A 20,896-nucleotide genomic window follows, 5' to 3' on the forward strand; every position below is an offset into this window, starting at 1 on the left:
GTATCTCTCGATGCTCAGTCCGAGTGGCTGTATCCAAGGAAATCAGGATGCACCCTTTGAAGCTGGTTGGTTTCCTCTCTGTATAGTTGTGTCCAACGGCAACCAAAATGCACCTTCTCAGTGACTCCTGAGGCCTGCTTGTTCTTAAAGCAGTACTGATTCTTTGCTGTCTTAAAGACACACCACATATTTCCCGGAGAGAAAAAAAGACAGGATCATGACACTATCTATCTAATATGGCACTACTTTCTTCTCTAGTACTATCCAACACTGTCACTTTATATTCCTTATTCCTGTTTTCTACTTCTATATGCTCTTAGAGTCATAGAGAGATACAGCACTGAAACAGGCCCTTCAGCCCACCGTGTCTGTGCCAACCATCAACTACCCATTTATACTAATCCTACATTAATCTCATATTCCTTACAACATCCCCACAATTCTCCTACCACCTACCTACACTAGGGGCAATTTACAATGGCCAATTTACCTATCAATCTGCAAGTCTTTGGCTGTGGGAGGAAACCGGAGCACCCGGCGGAAACCCACGCGGTCACAGGGAGAACTTGCAAACTCCACACAGGCGGTACCCAGAACCAAACCCGGGTCGCTGGAGCTGTGAGGCTGTGGTGCTAACCACTGCGCCACTGTGCTGCCCAATGATGTTATGAATGCTGGACTTCGTAACATGATTAAGATGGAGTCAGAGAATTCCAGTGATCTAACATCAACTCTACTTAAAGACAAGACAGAGATCTTGGTTACCAGGCCAACAAAGAACCCAGATCAAAGATCTTTTTGTAAAGCAGAGACTGCAGGGGTATAACATCTGAAAGACATAGGTTTCACTTTCCCAGACTTTCAGATTGTAAAGAAGGAGTCAGTGAATTGCAATTTTGTTTAAACCCTCCCCAACCGCACTAGTGAACACCCCTGTGAGAACATTGATCATGCCTGGTTGAGGTGCAGTCTGTCCCTTTTGAATCGGTGTCTCCTGCCTCAGAACTGGTCCCAGTGCCCCAAGAATCTGAAGCCCTCCCTTCTGCACTATGCTTCAAGCCAAGCATTGATCCTCATTATCTTTCTATTTCTACTCTCATTAGTGTGCGACACTGGGAGTAATCCAGAAATTACCACCTTCGAGGTCCTACTCTTTAACTTCCTCCCTCGCTCCTGAAAATCTGACCGTAGGACCTCAATACCTGCTCTCTCTATGTCGTTAGCACCACAACTTCTGGCTCAGTCCCTTCCCCCTGCAGAATATTCTGCACCCTCTCCGTGATGGCCTTTACCCTGGCACCAGGGAGGCAATACACCATGCAGGACTCTCAATGATGTTTAGAGAAATGCCTGTCTGTCCCCCTAACTATGGAATCTTCTGTAATAACTGCATTCCTACTTTTTGCTGTTCCCTCCTGTGCTGTCCCTTGCCGTTGATGATGTCTGGATATGTCTTCTTTCGCAATGTAGAGAAATTATCTCCATGAGGAGCTGTATTTTTTGTGCTTTGTAGAATCAAGTGAGTTCTGTTTGTAATTCACCAATTTTGTTTTGAAAAATTACTGGAAGTTTAATGGGATTGTTTGATATTTTGGGATGCGTAGGCATAAGAATAGGTTTACTAAATTCAATAATGATATTTTATTGGAACTTTGTACATAATTTGCATCCTTATCATGGATTTGTTGTTACTAATCATCAGATACAGATATACATACATCTGGAAGTTGCACCTTATTCTATTCAATTGCTTCCAATTGTGTAGTGTTGTTTGCTTACAATTCTATTGACACAAAGTGACCAAAGACTAACATACTTTAAAATTGTAATCTGAGAATTTGGGTTTGCAGCAATCTTACTTTGCTTGTAATCGTGCTGCTATCTGGAGGAAGGAGACGCGGAAATGGAGTATTTGGAATCAAGCAATTGTTATGCACATTAACCATCACATAGATAAAATTGAGAACGTTCACATAGTGTTGATATCAGATTGGAAATGTCAGCTGGTGAGAGTCATTATTCAGATGGAGCCAGACCGCTACTGGCGTGATGAGCACGATGATACACCCAGTTTCAGCTTATTTTGCTGGTAATATTCATTTATTACAGATGGTGTGATCGAAAACAAGAATTACAACCGGACAGTGCTGTTGAGCGGGCTAAAATCACTGTACAAACGTTACCCAGATAACTCCTAGCAGAAAGAACAGAGAGAAGAACTGTACCTGAATGTCTTAGGCTGTTTGTGGGATCAATACATGATAATTTAAAACAGCTTTCAGTTCTGCGGAACATGATGCTTTGTGAAACAGGCCGACTTGAAGGAATTTCCTTCAACCATGTCTTAAGGGTCTGGGACATGTTAGTTTGGTCACTGTTTTCAGTAATGCAGTGATTGAAGAGCTTAAGTGGACAATATAACCATGGTAACATTATCATTGGGAGAGATTTAAAAAAAAAAATTTTTTTTTTTTAAGAGATACAGCACAAACAGGCCCTTCAGCCCACTGAGTCTGTGCCGACCAACAACCACTCATTTATACTAATCCTACATTAATCCCATATTCCCTACCACATCCCTACCATTCGCCTACCTACACTAGGGGCAATTTACAATGACCGATTTACCTATCAACCTGCAAGTCTTTGGCTGTGGGAGGAAACTGGAGCACCCGGCAGAAACCCACGTGGTCACAGGGAGAACTTGCAAACTCCTCACAGGCAGTACCCAGAATTGAACCCAGGTCGCTGAGGCTGTGAGGCTGCAGTGCTAACCAATGCGCCACTGTGATGCCCCAATTGAGGACATCAGTCCATGGTTCCATGTTATCTGAAGTCTGCTTTGTCTGTCTTTTAATGTATTGTAATTTAATGTTCGTGTGCATGTAATATAGACATCAAAGGGTAAAATGGTATAAGCATTTTGAATGAACCACTGTTGGCTGCAGTCTTGTTGTAATTGTGAAGCGTGATATCTGAGTTCTTATAGTGAATCGGGAACTCAATAATACTGAATCATATAATTAAATGGAATCATGTTGTATGATTATGCTGCGTGTTCTAAAACCTGGCTCAGGTATAAAATTAAAACTCAACCTGGGCTTGACCCGACAACAGCCATGGACTACATGTGGCTGGGTTAATTTTGGGTGCGCTTTATATGGGTTGGGTTTATATGAGTTGGCTGTATGTGGGTGTACTTGATGTCAGTGGGCTTGATGTGGGTGCGCTGGTTCTGGGTGGGCCGGATGTGGATATGGGTGGGGTGGATGTATGTGTGCTCGATGTGAGTGGGCTGAATGTGATGGGATGGATGTAGCTGCAATAGATGCAACTTGGGATGAATGCTAGTGGGCTGTATGTATGTGTGCTTGATGTGAGTCAACTGGATATAGGTCAGCCTGATGTGAGTGGGCTGGATGTGGATGTGTGTGAGAGCTGGAGGTGACTTGGATGGATGTGTGTGGGCGTGGGAGGACTGGATTTGGGTGGCTGGATGTGTATGTGCTTGATGTGAGTGGGCTGGCTGTGACTGGGTGCATGTGAGTGGGATGGAAGTGTGTGGGCTGGAGGTGGATGTGGGTGGGCTGAATGAGGACCTTAGTGGGATGGATGTGTGTTGTTTGCTTGGTTTTGGAACTGCTTTTTTTGGGCGGGCTGGATGAGACAAGGCAGGATGTGATTCTAGTGGATGTGACTTGGATGGATTTGGTTGGACAGCAAGTTACTGGGAATTATGATGGGGGGGGGGGGGGGGTGCAGGTGGGCTGATTATGGGTCAGCTCGTTTTGAATAGGCCGTATGTGGATAGCCTGCACATGGGTGGGCTCGATGTGAGTCAGATGGATGTTACTGGGATGGATGTGTATGGGCTTGATATGGATGTAGGTGGGCTGGGGCATGCCAGCTGGTTTTGAGTGTGTGTCTTGTGGGTGGGCTGGATATGGGGGACCTAAATATGGGTGGGCTGGATCAATGTGGTTTGGAGACAAATCGGATGGATGTGACTGGGATGGACGTGGATGGGCTGCATGTGTGTTGCCTGGTTTTGGGTGAGCCAGATATGTGTGTGTCGGTTGTGGTTGGGATGAATGTGAGTGGGATGGTTCTGGCTACAATGAATGTGTGCGGGCTGCATGTTTGTGGGATGGATGTGTGCGGGCTGGAGGTGGATGTGGGTGGGCTGAATGAGGACATTAGTGGGCTGGATGTGTGTTCATTGGTTTTGGGTGTGCTTTTTTCTGGTGGACTGGTTATTTGGCTAGCTGGTGTCTGGATTGGCTCGCTGGCATCTGATGGATTGGCTAGTTGGTCTCTGGTGGATTGGATAGTTGGCTAGCTGGTGTCTCATAGATTGGCTGCTTGGCTAGCTGGCCTCTGGTGGATTAGCTAGTTGACTAGCTGGTCTCTTTTGGATTAGCCAGTTGGATAACCTGTCTCTGGTGGATTGGCTAGTTGGCTAGCTGGTGTCTGGATAGGCTCGCTGGCATCTGATGGATTGGCTAGTTAGTCTCTGGTGGATTGGATAGTTGGCTAGCTGGCATCTGATGGCTTGGATAGTTGGCTAGCTGGTGTCTCATAGATTGGCTGCTTGGCTAGCTGGCCTCTGGTGGATTAGCTAGTTGGCTAGCTGGTCTCTCATTGGTTAGTTGGTTAGCCTGTCTCTGGTGGATTGGCTAGTTGGCTAGCTGGTGTCTGGTGAATTGGCTAGCTGGTGTCTGGATAGGCTCGCTGGCATCTGATGGATTGGCTAGTTAGTCTCTGGTGGATTGGATAGTTGGCTAGCTGGCATCTGATGTCTTGGATAGTTGGCTAGCTGGTGTCTCATAGATTGGCTGCTTGGCTAGCTGGCCTCTGGTGGATTAGCTAGTTGACTAGCTGGTCTCTCATTGGCTGCTTGGCTAGCTGGTCTCTTTTGGATTAGCTAGTTGGCTAGCTGGTCTCTCATTGGCTAGTTGGTTAGCCTGTCTCTGGTGGATTGGATAGTTGGCTAGCTGGCATCTGATGGTTTGGCTAGTTGGTCTCTGGTGGATTGGTAAGTTGGCTAGCTGGCATCTGGTGGATTGGCTAGTTGGCTAACCTGTGTCTGGTGGATTGGCTAGCTGGCATCTGATGGTTTGGCTAGTTGGTCTCTGGTGGATTGGTAAGTTGGCTAGCTGGCATCTGATGGATTGGCTAGTTGGTCTCTGGTGGATTAGCTAGTTGACTAGCTGGTCTCTCATTGGCTGCTTGGCTAGCTGGTCTCTTTTGGATTAGCTAGTTGGCTAGCTGGTCTCTCATTGGCTAGTTGGTTAGCCTGTCTCTGGTGGATTGGCTAGTTGGCTAGCTGGTCTCTTTTGGATTAGCCAGTTGGCTAGCTGGTCTCTCATTGGCTAGTTGGCTAGCCTGTCTCTGGTGGATTGGCTAGTTGGCTAGCTGGCATCTGGTGGATTGGATAGTTGGTTAGCTGGCCTCTGGTGGATTGGATAGTTGGCTAGCCTGTCTCTGGTGGATTGGCTAGTTGGTTAGCCTGTCTCTGGTGGATTGGCTAGTTGGCCAGCCTGTCTCTGGTGGATTGGCTAGTTGGTTAGCTGGCCTCTGGTGGATTGGATAGTTGGCTAGCTGGCCTCTGGTGGATTAGCTAGTTGGCCAGCCTGTCTCTGGTGGATTGGCTGGTTGGCTAGCTGGGATCTTGTGGATTGGCTAGTTGGCTAGCCTGTCTCTGGTGGATTGGCTAGTTGGCTAGCCTGTCTCTGGTGGATTGGCTAGTTGGCTAGCTGGCATCTGGTGGGTTGGCTAGCTGGCCTCTGGTGGATGGGCTCGTTTGGCTTCTGGTGACTATTTGGGTCGTTTCTGGTAGCTAATGATTGGCCTGCTATGGCCTTTTGGCTAATTGCTGGCTGTCTACTTGTAGGTGAGCTGACTGCAAATGCATTAGTTGGCTCATCTAGATCTCAGAAGCAGTTGCTGCATATTGTATCCTCCTAGTTTCCTCTCCAGTCCAGCGAGCCCTGCTTTTTGGGTCAGAATTGGAGGTAGGGGAAGATAGAGTCAAAGTTTATGTTTTCTAGCAGCGGTTAATATGAGGTAAGGCCAAGTAAGACTTTCATCTTCTCGTAAATGACGTAGCTGATGCTCACAGCAGGGACTACTTTCATGCAATTGGGTGTGAATCCTCGATAAAGGCCAAACAAGCCTTCCTCTCGTATGATGTTGCTGAAGTGCTGATGCATGCTCACGTGAGGCCCATGTCTGACAATGGCTGTGGAAAGAAAAACTGCTGAGCACTGGAAAAATCTGATCCATCCCTCAGTTTTCTCTCTCCTTTCCCATCCTGAAGGTGCTGACAGGGGTTTTAGGACCTGCATTGCAAAGGTATAGTCCCATATGGGCCAATGCCACATGGCATTCTCCATGTGTATCAAGGAAGCAAGGTTTGTGCTTCAGTTTGATGAATGAGAATTTGTAGGCAGTACATGCCCAAATTTGCGAAATATGCTTCCAGAGGTGAAGCTCCTCACCACACAAAGCATCTGCAAGCTATTCAATCAAGGAAAGTATTGCAGATGAGCCTCACTCAATACCCACACACACACACATTTCCCAGCAGGGTACAGCGGACAGTGATCAGAGCAGGAACTCCCTTAATTTGTTTCCCATTCCTATCACGACAGTTGTGGTACCCTGGTAAACTGCACTAATGGAGCAATAAGCAAAGCATTTTGAATAATTTTCATCTTGTTTTAAATTGGTAGCAGTCCTTTAATTTCAGTTACATTCAGAAGGAAGTTAAAAACAAATTCATTCAAAATCAGGTCCCTAGCCTCACTCAAATACAATGCACTCTTGTAAGAACATAAGAAATAGCAGCAGGAGTGGACCATACGGCCTGTTGAGCCTGCTCCACCATCCAATATGATCATGGCTGATATTGGGCTTCAACTCCACTTTACTGCCCGCTCCCCTTATCCCTTCATTCTCTGAGACCAAAAATATGTCTATCCCAGCCTTAAATATATTCAACCATAGAGCACCGACTACCTTCTGGGGTAAGAACTCCAAAGATTCGCAATCCTTTGAGTGAAGTAATTTCTCCTCATCTCAGTCCTAAATGATCAGCCTGTTATGCTGAGATTCCCCAGCCAGGGGAAACAACCTCTCAGTATCTACCTTATCCAGCCCTTTCTGAATCTTGTATGTTTCAATGAGATCACCTCTCATTCTTCTGAACTCCAGAGAATTTAGACCCAATGTACTCAGCCTCTCATCATCGGACAACTCTCTCATCCTTTCGTTGCAGCAGCTTTTTCGGGAGCAGAGTGCGAGCGAGTGAGCAGCTGGGAAGGTCAGTTTGAAAGTAAACTTAATTTCCTTTTGTTTTCGGCGGAGGCCAGGGGGCTGCTGGGGAAGCAAAACACTATATATTTGGGCGGTTTCTGAACCCGAGACACCACACTTGTAGTGTCTCCCACCCGCCCTCCTCCTCTAACCAAAAAAAAAGGACTCGGTGGGGTGTTTATAAGGTAAGGCTTTTTCTATTTCTCTGGTTTTATCGTGATTGGTAAAAACTTTTCGTTCCTTTTTCATTTAACTAAGTTAAGCTTAAGATTAAAAATGGCAGGACATCTCAGACCCGTGTCATGCTCCTCTTGCTCAATGTGGGAGCTCAGGGACATGGCTGATGTCCCTGACTCCTTCACGTGCAGGAAGTGTGTCCAACTGCAGCTCTTGTTAGACCGCATGACGGCTCTGGAGCTGCGGATGGACTCACTTTGGAGCATCCGCGATGCTGAGGAGGTCGTGGATAGCACGTTTAGTGAATTGGTCACACCGCAGATTAGGATTGCTGAGGGAGAAAGGGAATGGGTGAACAAAAGGCAGAGAAAGAGCAGGAAGGCAGCACAGGAGTCCCCTGCGGTCATCTCCCTCCAAAACAGGTATACCGTTTTGGATACTGCTGAGGGAGATGGCTCACCAGGGGAAGGCAGCAGTAGCCAGGTCCATGGCACCGTGGCTGGCTCTGCTGTTCAGAAGGGCGGGAAAAAGAGTGGAAGGGCTATAGTCGTAGGGGATTCGATTGTAAGGGGAGTAGATAGGCGGTTCTGTGGTCGAAAACGAGGCTCCCGAATGGTATGTTGCCTCCCAGGTGCACGGGTCAGGGATGTCTCAGATCGGCTGCAGAACATTCTAAAGGGGGAGGGTGAACAGCCAGTTGTCGTTGTGCACATAGGCACCAATGATATAGGTAAAAAACGGGATGAGGTCCTACAAGCAGAGTTTAGGGAGTTAGGAGCCAAGTTAAAAAGTAGGACCTCAGAGGTAGTAATCTCAGGATTGCTACCAGTGCCACGTGATAGTCAGAGTAAAAATGAAAGAATAGTCAGGATGAATGCGTGGCTTGAGAGATGGTGCAGGAGGGAGGGGTTCAGATTTTTGGGACATTGGGACCGGTTCTGGGGGAGGTGGGACTATTACAAATTGGACGGTCTACACCTGGGCCGGACTGGAACCAATGTCCTTGGGGGTGCTTTTGCTAACGCTGTTGGGGAGGGTTTAAACTAATGTGGCAGGGGGATGGGAACCAATTGAGGTCAGTTGACAGTAAGGAGGTAGTAACAAAAGCCTGTAAGGAACTAGATAATGAAGTCAGTGTGACTAAGGGGAAGAGCAGGCAGGGAGCAGATGATGAATGTAAAGGGACTGGTGGTCTGAGGTGCATTTGTTTTAATGCAAGAAGTGTAGTAGGTAAGGCAGATGAACTTCGGGCTTGGATTAGTACCTGGGAGTATGATGTTATTGCTATTACTGAGACTTGGTTGAGGGAAGGGCATGATTGGCAACTAAATATCCCAGGATATCGATGCCTCAGGCGGGATAGAGAGGGAGGTAAAAGGGGTGGAGGAGTTGCATTACTGGTCAAAGAGGATATCACAGCTGTGCTGAAGGAGGGCACTATGGAGGACTCGAGCAGTGAGGCAATATGGACAGAACTCAGAAATAGGAAGGGTGCGGTAACAATGTTGGGGCTGCACTGCAGGCCTCCCAACAGACAGCGTGAGATAGAGGTACAAATATGTAAACAGATTATGGAAAGATGTAGGAGCAACAGGGTGGTGGTGATAGGAGATTTTAATTTTCCCAACATTGACTGGGATTCACTTAGTGTTAGAGGTCTAGATGGAGCAGAATTTGTAAGGAGCATCCAGGAGGGTTTTCGAGAGCAGTATGTAAATAGTCCAACTCGGGAAGGGGCCATACTGGACCTGGTGTTGGGGAATGAGCCCGGCCAGGTGTTTGAAGTTTCAGTAGGGGACTACTTTGGGAATAGTGATCACAATTCCGTAAACTTTAAAATACTCATGGACAAAGACGAGAGTGGTCCTAAAGGAAGAGCGCTAAATTGGGGGAAGGCCAACTATACCAAAATTCGGCAGGAGCTGGGGAATGTAGATTGGGAGCAGCTGTTTGAAGGTAAATCCACATGTGATATGTGGGAGGCTTTTAAAGAGAGGTTGATTAGCGTGCAGGAGAGACATGTTCCTGTGAAAATGAGGGATAGAAATGGCAAGATTAGGGAACCATGGATGACAGGTGAAATTGTGAGACTAGCTAAGAGGTAAAAGGAAGCATATATAAGGTCTAGGCGGCTGATGAAAGACAAAGCTTTGAAAGAATATCGGGAATGTAGGACCAATCTGAAACGAGGAATTAAGAGGGCTAAAAGGGGTCATGAAATATCTTTAGCAAACAGGGTTAAAGAAAATCCCAAAGCCTTTTATTCATATATAAGGAGAAAGAGGGTAACTAGAGAAAGGATTGGCCCACTAAAGGACAAAGGAGGAATGTTATGCTTGGACTCAGAGAAAATGGGTGAGATTCTAAACGAGTACTTTGCATCGGTATTCACCGAGGAGAGGGACATGACGGATGTTGAGGTTAGGAACAGATGTTTGATTACACTAGGTCAAGTCGGCATAAGGAGGGAGCAAGTGTTGGGTATTCTAAAGGGCATTAAGGTGGACAAGTCCCCAGGTCCGGATGGGATCTATCCCAGGTTACTGAGGGAAGCGAGAGAGGAAATAGCTGGGGCCTTAACAGATATCTTTGCAGCATCCTTAAACACGGGTGAGGTCCCGGAGGACTGGAGAATTGCTAATGTTGTCCCCTTGTTTCAGAAGGGTAGCAGGGATAATCCAGGTAATTATAGACCGGTGAGCCTGACGTCAGTGGTAGGGAAGCTGCTGGAGAAGATACTGAGGGATAGGATCTATTCCCATTTGGAAGAAAATGGGCTTATCAGTGATAGGCAACATGGTTTTGTGCAGGGAAGGTCATGTCTTACCAACTTAATAGAATTCTTTGAGGAAGTGACAAAGTTGATTGATGAGGGAAGGGCTGTAGATATCATATACATGGACTTCAGTAAGGCGTTTGATAAGGTTCCCCATGGCAGGCTGATGGAGAAAGTGAAGGCGCATGGGGTCCAAGGTGTACTAGCTAGATGGATAAAGAACTGGCTGGGCAACAGGAGACAGAGAGTAGCAGTAGAAGGGAGTTTCTCAAAATGGAGACGTGTGACCAGTGGTGTTCCACAGGGATCCGTGCTGGGACCACTGTTGTTTGTGATATACATTAATGATTTGGAGGAAAGTATAGGTGGACTGATTAGCACGTTTGCAGACGACACTAAGATTGGTGGAGTAGCAGATAGTGAAGGGGACTGTCAGAGAATACAGCAGAATATAGATAGATTGGAGAGTTGGGCAGAGAAATGGCAGATGGAGTTCAATCAGGGCAAATGCGAGGTGATGCATTTTGGAAGATCCAATTCAAGAGTGAACTATACAGTAAATGGAAAAGTCCTGGGGAAAATTGATGTCCAGAGAGATTTGGGTGTTCAGGTCCACTGTTCCCTGAAGGTGGCAACGCAGGTAAATAGAATGGTCAAGAAGGCATACGGCATGCTTTCCTTCATCGGACGGGGTATTGAGTACAAGAGTTGGCAGGTCATGTTCCAGTTGTATAGGACTTTGGTTCGGCCACATTTGGAATACTGCGTGCAGTTCTGGTCGCCACATTACCAAAAGGATGTGGATGCTTTGGAGAGGGTGCAGAGGAGGTTCACCAGGATGTTGCCTGGTATGGAGGGCGCTAGCTATGAAGAGAGGTTGAGTAGATTAGGATTATTTTCATTAGAAAGACGGAGGTTGAGGGGGGACCTGATTGAGGTGTACAAAATCATGAGAGGTATAGACAGGGTGGATAGCAAGAGGCTTTTTCCCAGAGTGGGGGATTCAATTACTAGAGGACACGAGTTCAAAGTGAAAGGGGAAAAGTTTAGGGGGGATATGCGTGGAAAGTTCTTTACGCAGAGGGTGGTGGGTGCCTGGAACGCGTTGCCAGCGGAGGTGGTAGATGCGGGCACGATGGCGTCTTTTAAGATGTATCTAGACAGATACATGAATGGGCAGGAAGAAAAGAGATACAGAACCTTAGAAAATAGGCGACATGTTTAGATAGAGGATCTGGATCGACGCAGGCTTGGAGGGCCGAAGGGCCTGTTCCTGTGCTGTAATTATCTTTGTTCTTTGTTCTTTCTTTGTTCTTATCCCTGGGACCAATCTAGTGAACCTTCACTGTACTGCCTCAAATGCCTTCCTTAAATATGGAGACCAAAACTGCACACAGTACTCCAGATGTTGTTTCACTAAAGCCCTGTACAATTGTAGCAAGACCTTTTATTCTTACACTCCAATCCCTTTGCAATAAAAGCTAACATGCCATTTGCCTTCCTAATTGCTTGCTATATCTGCATGCTAACTTGCTGTGTTCCAGCACTCCACTATTCACTGCCTGCTCTTTGCTTCCTGTCCATTAGCCTCTATCCATGCTAATATATTACCCCCAACTCCATGAGCCCTTATCTTGCATATTAATCTTTTGTGTGGCACCTTATCGAATGCCTTTTGGAAATCCAGGTAACCTACATCTACTGGTTCCCCTTTATCTACTCTACTGGTTACATTTATTTGAGTTTTTTGAGGTTGTATCAAACACAATTTTCCTTTCATAAAACCATGTTGACTTTGCTCGATCATACTATGATTTTCTCAGTGCATTGTTAAGACCCCCTTAATAGATTCCAGCACTTTCCCAACAACTGAAGGCTTCAGTTCCCTCTCCCTCTCCTTTCTTGAATAGCGGTGTTACATTTGCTAACTTCCGATCAGCTGGGACCATTCCAGAATCCAGGGAACTTTGGAAAATTATAGCCTGTGCATCCACTGCCTCTGCAGCTATCTCTTAAAATCCTAGGATGTAGGCCATCAGATCCTGGGGATTTGTCAGATGTTAGTCACCTTTGGTCTACTGATATTAATTACCCCAATTTCCTCACTCTTTTCAGCCCTAGATTACTCTGTATTTCTGGTATGCAACTTGTGTTTTCTATTGTGAAGACAGAGACAAAATATTTGTTCTGTCATATCTGCCATTTCCTCATTCCCATGATAATTTCTCCTGTCTCTGCTTCTAAGGGACCAATGTTTACTTTAGCTCCTATCTTTTTATATACTTGTAAAATCTCTTAGGTAAATTTGCCCTCAGGAGGAAAGGCAGGGGCACAGATGTGGGAACGACCAGGGCAAAGGACGGGCAACCAGTCTGCTCTCAGGAGATGAGTCGGTCATAAAAGGCAAGGAAACCTCCTGCTGATTACCACCAACTGCCACCCGCGCCCCCTCATCCCCTTCTGTCACGCTTGGTTGATGAATTAGTGCTTCTCCACATTGAAAACCAATTGGAAGAAGCACTGAGGGTAGCAAGGGCACAAAATGTACTCTGGGTAGGGGAGTTCAATGTCCATCACCAGAAGTGGCTTGGTAGCACCACGACTGACCGAGCTGGCCGAGTCATAAAGGACATAGCTGCTAGACTGGAGGGAAAAACCTACTTGACTTCGTCCTTACCAATCTACCTGTTGCAGATGCTTCTGTCCATGGCAGCATTGGTAAGAGTGACCACCACAAATCTCTTGTGTAGACAAAGTCCCATCTTCACATTAAGGGTACCCACCATCGTGTTGTGTGGCAATACCACTGTGCTAAATGGGATAGATTTCAAACAGATTTAGCAACTCAAAACTGGGCATCCATGAGGTGTTGTGGGCCATCAGCAGCAGCAGCAACCACAATCTATAACCTCATGGCCTGACATATCCCCCACACTACCATTACCATCAATCCGGGGAACCAACCCTGGTTCAATGAAGAGTGTAGGAGAGCATGCAAGGAGCAGCACCAGGCAGACTAAAAATGAGGTGTCAGCTGGTGAAGCTACAACACAGGACTACTTGCATGCCAAACTGCAGAGGTAGCATTCAATAGACAGGGCTAAGCCATCCCACACCAACAGATCAGATCTAAGCTCTGCAATCCTGCCACATCCAGTCATGAATAGTGGTGAACAATTAAACAACTGACAGGAGGAGGAGGCTCCACAAATATCCTCATCCTCAACAATCGGGGAAGCCCAGCACATCGGTGCAAAAGACTAGGCTAACACATTTGCAAATGGCACTGCTCAGCAATAAACTGCTCACTGACACTCAGTTTGGGTTCCGCCAGGGCCACTCAGCTCCTAATTTCATTACTGCCTTGATGCAAACATGGATAAAAGAGCTGAACTCAAGAGGTGAGGTGAGGTGACATCAAGGCAGCATTTGACCGAGTATGGCATCAAGGAGCCCTAGCAAAATTGGAGTCAATGGGAATCGAGGGGAAAACTCTCCACTGCTTGGAGTCATACTGAACACAAAGGAAGATGGCTGTGGTTGTTGGAGGTCAATCTTCTCAGTCCCAGGACATCACTGCAGGAATTCCTCAGGGCATTGTCCCGGACCCAACCATCTTGTTTGCTGCTTCATCAATGACCTTCCCTCCATCATAAGGTCTGAAATAGGGCTGTTCGCTGATGATTGCACAATGCTCAGCACCATTTGCGACTCCTCAGATAGTGAAGCAGCTCATGTCCAGATGCAGCAAGACCTGGACAACATCCAGGATTGGGCTGATAAGTGGCACGTAACATTCGAGCCACACAAGTGCCGGGCAATGACCATCTCCAACAAGGGAGAATCTAATCATCCCCCCTTGATGTGCAATGGCATTACCATCACTGAATCCCCCACTATCAACATCCTGGGGGCTACCCTTGACCAGAAACTGAACTGGACCAGCCACATAAATACTGTGGCTACAAGAGCAGGTCAGAGCTGGGAATTCTGTGGCGAGTAACTCACCTCCTGTCTATCTAATGCCTGTCCACCACAAGTCAGGAATGTGATGGAATACTCTCCACTTGCCTGCATGAGTGCAGTTCCAACAACACTCAAGAAGCTCAACAGCATCCAGGACAAAGCATCCCACTTGATTGGCACCCCATCCACCACCTTCAACATTCATTGCCTTCACCACCGACGTACAGTGGCAGCAGTGTGTACCATAAACAAGATGCACTGCAGTAACTCACCAAGGCTGCTTCGATAGTACCTTCCAAACCAGCGACCTCTACCACCTAGAAGGACAAGGACAGCAGACGCATGGGAACATTACCACCTGCAAGTTCCCCTCCAAGTCACACACCATCCTGTCTTGGAAATATATCGCTGTTTTTTCACTGTCCCTGGGTCAAAATCCTGGAACTCCCTTCCTAACAGCACTGTGCGTGTACCTACCTCACATGGACTGCAGAGGTTCAAGAAGGCAGCTCACCACCACTTTCTCAAGGGCAATTAGGGATGGGCAATAAATGCTGGCCTTGCTAGTGACGCCCACATCCCACGAACGAACAAAAATTACGTTTTTGGAGGCTAATAACAACTAATAACAATAAGGTTTCCCGGGCTTTGAGAATCACAGCAGGTAAAAGGAGGCAAGAAGGACCAGATCCATGAGGTAAGTGCATTTACAGCAGTGCTTGTGGGTACCTGTAATGAACGCTGGACCTTGTAACATGATTATGTCTTTAAATTGTGATTTTAAAAGTTCAGGATGGAGTCCAGAAGATCAGCTGATCTCACCTCCACTCTGCGAATGGTGACCAGGACAGCAGAGAGAACAGATCAAAGACTGTCTTTGGAAGAAACAGAGACTCCAGCAGTAACACTGGAAGAACAATGGGTTTCAACCTCCCAGACCTTTGGGTCGTAAAACAAAGGAATCAGTAATTTCAAAACATGCAAATGCACCAGGCAGGTGTTAGCACCTGGGACAATGAAAAGGCCCGAATGCCTTTGTGAACTTAGACTTTGGGGCTCTGCATTTTTGAGCAGAACAATAAACTATTGGCTTCTAAGTCCATATAAATCTGACAGACTTTCTGGAGAAACACCAGCTGTAAGGGACGGAATCAACAGTTGTGGCCTCAAGCATACTGTAAGAGAAGACAGCCAGCAGTGGCAGCGAGAGAGAGAGAGAACACCTGCTCTCTGAAGATATACATTGAAAAGGCTATGAAGACCTGAACCTGTTTTGAGAGTCGGAATATCCGCGAATGTCCAGGTCTGAAGTGCTTGCAGAAGGAAGCAAAGAGAATATTGGTTTTTAAAAATTCTGGGAGATCCAACCTATTGCAACTGGGAGGATTATGGGACTTTTAATCACAAAGGATTTCGTCATCAAATAGGACTGCGTGATGTGTAAGTGTGGTATAAGGTTTTCAAGTGTTGAACAAGAAAATACTTTTATTTGTAATTTAGGGTATTAGCTGCTTACAACGTTGGTTAATTGGGGGATTTCCTTTAGTTTAGTTGTTATAATAAAAGACTTAAAATGTGAAATTTTGTTGTGTAATTTGTAAAATTGCTGGGGGTTCATATCTCGTATTTTTCACATCGCATTTCACATTTCACATTAACAATCTAACATGCCCCATAACACCCTCTGTAGCCCTGCAATCTCTGACGTCCTCCCCGCGGTATCTGACCACTCCCCCGCACAATCTCCAGCCTTCCCCCTCAGCCCAATCTCTGACTCCTGCACTTGATCTCCATTCTCCTCACCCCCACAATCTCGGACTCCCTGAGCTTCCCGACCAGCCGCCCCCCGGCTGTTTTTCTATTTTCCAGGCAGGCAATCAGCTAGGCTGTTGGGTGGGAAAATTGCTGAAATAATTTAAAAGATGTCCTGCAGTTAAATTTCCAAACAGAAATGCTCCTCCCACTCTCTCCACGGCTCCGAGTAAATAACGGGCCTGTAGAAGCTGTGTCTACAATGAGAGGACAGAACACAGCTTAAAAACACAGCACAAGAATTAAATCTGGGATCTTCCTGCACCATTTGGCTCAGGACCACAAAACTGCCAAGAAATGCACAGCATTCTGGTCAGAGCATTTTACACAATATGCCCATTTATCAGCAATTCAGTTTCAAACAAACAAAATTCTGTGTTATTTGCCTTCTAATTTTTAATCTTATTTTACTCTCAAGGAGCTGAACTACATCAACAGCTCAAAGGTAGCTAACTATTCTCACTTTCCCAACAATTGTACTTTGAGCTGGCCATCAGCAGCCCAGAGATCATGCTGCCCTGATATTCCTTCCACCCCTTTGGGCCTCAGTTTCTTGCTCAGGGGCCCGTATGCTCTGGAGTTTAAAAGAATGAGATGTGATCTCATTGAAACATACCAAATTCTGAAGGAGCTGGATAGGGTAGACACACAGATTGTTTTCGTTAGTCAAGGAATCAAAAACACAGGGGCACAGTCTCAGGATAAGGGCCCGGTCATTTAGAGTCATAGAGTCATACAGCATAGAAACAGGCCCTTTGGCTCACCGTGTCCATGCTGACCATAATGCCTATCTATACTAATTCCACCTGCCTGCATTAATCCCTCTATGCCTTGCTCATTCCTCAGTCCTCATTTAGGACTGAGATGAGGAGAAATTACTTCACTGAAAGGGTTGTTAATCTTTGAAATTCTCTACCCCAGAGCGTTGTGGATGCTCCTTCGTTTTATACATTTAAGGCTGGTTATAGACAGATTTTTGGTCTCTCAGGGAATCAAGGGACATGGCGAGCGGATGAGAAAGTGGAGTTGAATCCTAAGATCAGTCATGATCATATTGAATGTGGATCAGGCTTGATGGGCCTACTCCTGCTCCTAGTTCTTGTGTTCTTGTGTGTGTGGCAGAGGATAATTCAGTCGAATAAATGAGTTGGACTGGCTATTATTGTGCTGTCCACTGGTACCTACAGTGTCGCCTGCTGCCTGCACACTGCCACAACTCTGACACTGCTCTTGAGGAAGTACATGATGGGGGTGGGATCTGAGATATCATACTACTAACTAACTTAGAGTATGGAAGACCTGGAGTATCGAGAACCTGGAGTATGGAGGAACTGGAGAATTGAGGACCCAGATTACTGCAGGCAGTTCCATCCTTAGGATCCAATGCATTCTGTAAACTCTCCAAGTTATCTACACCTGTTCAGTTGGATATCAATGAACTTCTAAATTGAACTATTCCCTGATCATTGGCTCTCTGCCACTATTTTATATTTTACAGCCTGGACAACAGGTTTTTGCAATGTAACCCAGTGCCATCACCTTCAATGAATTACTCCCCTCTCTCGATGTTATTACCCAGTAAGTGATTTCACTGCATTCATCCATTACTCACTAAGTTTCATTAAGGAAATTTTGCCCCGAAATTGAAATGCAGAACGTCTCACCATGTACTTGCATCTTGGTCCTCACGAGTGCCAGCGGGTAGCTGCCCACCTGACCACAGGTGCTAGAGATGGTGCCACAACCGAGATGAACAAAGATTCCAGGTTCGTTTGGGTTTTGGCCATATTTCTGGCAATAGGCTTTCTTCACACTCTTGCATTGAATGTGAATAAAAGACAAATAAGGAATAATTCACAAGGAATAATGCAGAATGCTGGAAAGGAGCAAATACTGAATCCAAATTCAAGATTAACTGCAGACATATCAGTTCACTAATGTTACAGCATGTGTTTTCAGTTACACTATCGTGCTTGGTGTATAAACCAAACAGCTGTCATTAGAATTTCAGAAGGACGGAATGGCAGGTGTCTGAAATATTCCTATTACCCCTATTGTACAGGGCAGACTTTCCTCTTTAATCTTGGGCCGTACCTAGTTGTGGAAGCAGTTTGAGGTAATGAATTAAGAGCATCACACAAGTATAAATATTGCATAACATTACAATCCTTTCCCACTCGGTGTGCATCAGGTGATGGAGTAGCAATAAAGGGCGGAGTCCCTGAGCACAGGGTCACACATTATTTCGCTTATGCCTGGCGTTCATGGTGGGTGACCAGCCAGGCATCGAAAGCTCACAAGTAATACAATAATGACATGCAAGTGACTCAGTAGCACTACCCACATTTTCCGACACTGACACTGGGATGTGCCATTTCTAATTACTACCCACATCAATGGATGCCCAGGTTCTAGACACTTGACCAAAGAAAGTGTAAAGGGGCAGTGAGAAGCTTCAGTCAACAGTTTGGTAGCCATTTTCAGCACATTTTTATTAATGAGCGTTTTTTACTGACTCGCAGGTGTTGGCCATGACTCAGTGGGTACCACTTCCACCTCTGAGTCAGAAGGTTGTGGGTTCAAGTCTCACTCCAGAGACTTGAGCATATCAGCGAGGCTGACACTCCCAGTGCAGTACTGAAGGAGTACTGCACTGTCAGAAGTACCAACTTTCAAGTGGATGTAAAAGATCCCACTTCACAATTTGAAGAGTAGGACAGTTCTCTCCATTTTCGTGGCTAATAGATATCCTTCAACCAACATCACTAAAAGAAGTTTTCTGGTTATTATCACATTGCTGTTTGTGGGACCTTGCTGTGTGCAAATTGGCTGCTGCATTTTCCTATATTACAACACTTCAAAAGTACTTTGAAGGCCGAAAAGCACTTTGGGACATCCTGGTGCTGTGTGCAGATCCCATGACACAGGCTGTGCATGACATAGGGCCATGAGAAGGCACCATGAAACAGTGGTGTAAGGAGGCAGTAAGATTATTTTCAAGTCACTTCTGGGCAAGAGCTCCACAATTCTGTGCTTTCTCACTGATGCTGGACCAAATATCCAAATTATGGGAATTAAAGGGAAGGGTTATGGGTTTTTCAAAAGAATTTTACTAGATCCACAGTATTTATTTTTGAAACTTACTTCATAGACAGCAAGTTCAATTCCTGCGTAAGGGATGATGCCCAGGAGGTTTGGTGTGAATCCTGCATAGAGAGCAGCGATGCCTTCATTTTTGATGAGGGTTCTCATGCAGTGGTTGATGCCGTTGTACTGTCCCGTGTTCCCCAGTGCCAGTCTCGTCTTCAGTACCTAAACCAGCAAGGATTGCTTGTTAGACCACCAGTGATGTCAATCACTGAGTTGTGTACCTCTGCATCACCAACTCATTCTTTCACACTAAACCCTGTCACCAGGTTTCTTGAAGGCACCTAAGATCACGTCGTTGGCACCAGCTGGACCTCATCGTCACAAGACGAGCCTCTTTAAACAGTGTTCAAATCACAAGCAGCTTCCACAGTGCGGACTGCGACACTGACCACTCCCTGGTGTGCAGCAAGGTTAGCCTCAAACCAAAGAAGCTGCATCACTCCAAGCAGAAGGGCCGCCCGCGCATCAACACTAGCAGAATTTCTCATCCACAGCTGTTACGCAAGTTTCTAAATTCACTTGAAAAAGCCCTCCAAAACACTCCCACAGGGGATGCAGGGACCAAGTGGGCCCACATCAGAGACGCCATCTATGACTCAGCAATGACCACCTATGGCAATTCTGTGAAACGGAATGCAGACTGGTTTCAATCTCACATTGAAGAGCTGGAACCTGTCATAGCTGCTAAGCGCATTGCACTGCTGAACTACAAGAAAGCCCCCAGCGAGTTAACATCCGTAGCACTTAAAGCTGCCAGAAGCGCTGCACAAAGAACAGCCAGGCGCTGCGCAAATGACTACTGGCAACACCTATGCAGACATATTCAGCTGGCCTCTGACACAGAAAATATCAGAGGAATGTATGATGGCATTAAGAGAGCTTTTGGGCCAACCGTCAAGAAGATCGCCCCCCTCAAATCTTAATCAGGGGACACAATCACTGACCAATGCAAGCAAATGGACCGCTGGGTGGAACACTACCTAGAACTGTACTCCAGGGAAAATGTTGTCACTGAGACCGCCCTCAATGCAACCCTGTCTCTGCCAGTCATGGATGAGCTGGACATAGAGCCAACAAAATCGGAACTCAGTGATGCCATTGATTCTCTCGCCAGCGGAAAAGCCCCTGGGACGGACGGCATTACTCCTGAAATAATCAAGAGTGCCAAGCCTGCTATACTCTCAGCACTCCATGAACTGCTTTGCCTGTGCTGGGACGAGGGAGCAGTACCTCAGGACATGCGCGATGCCAATATCATCACCCTCTATAAAAACAAAGGTGACCGCGGTGACTGCAACAACTACCGTGGAATCTCCCTGCTCAGCATAGTGGGGAAAGTCTTTGATCGAGTTGCTTTAAACAGGCTCCAGAAGCTGGCCGTGCGCGTCTACCCTGAGGAACACCACTCATTACATCCCACCAACCAGAAAATGACCCATTTATGCCTACTGTCTGTTTCCTGTTAGCTAGCCAATCTTCTATCCACGCCAATATGTTACCCCTACACAATGAGCTTTTATTACCGCAATAACCGTTGATGTGGCACCTTATCAAATGCCTTCTGGAAATCTAAGTACAATACATCCACCGGTTCCCCTTTATCCACAGCACATATTACTTCTTCAAATTGGTTAAACATGATTTGCCTTTCACAAAACCATGTTGACTCTGCCTGACAACCTTGAATTTTTCTGCTGC

At 46.2% G+C, this 20,896-nt stretch overlaps 1 protein-coding gene across 1 annotated transcript in view; it reads right to left on the reverse strand.

Moving 5' to 3' along the window:
- Window positions 1-1,660: 1,660 nt before the first annotated feature.
- LOC137352361 (mitochondrial adenyl nucleotide antiporter SLC25A24-like) overlaps window positions 1,661-20,896 on the reverse strand; it is a 62,935-nt gene continuing 43,699 nt past the window's right edge. The window contains exons 5-7 of the mRNA XM_068017653.1: window positions 19,193-19,360; window positions 17,713-17,863; window positions 1,661-6,241 (exon numbers count right to left, since the gene is read on the reverse strand). Coding sequence (XP_067873754.1) covers window positions 6,057-6,241; window positions 17,713-17,863; window positions 19,193-19,360 — 504 coding nt within the window. The 3' untranslated portion in view covers window positions 1,661-6,056. The remainder of the gene's footprint in view (window positions 6,242-17,712; window positions 17,864-19,192; window positions 19,361-20,896) is intronic.

Source organism: Heterodontus francisci, chromosome 38 (genome assembly GCF_036365525.1).
Source record: "Heterodontus francisci isolate sHetFra1 chromosome 38, sHetFra1.hap1, whole genome shotgun sequence".
Classification (NCBI taxonomy): Eukaryota; Metazoa; Chordata; class Chondrichthyes; order Heterodontiformes; family Heterodontidae; genus Heterodontus; species Heterodontus francisci.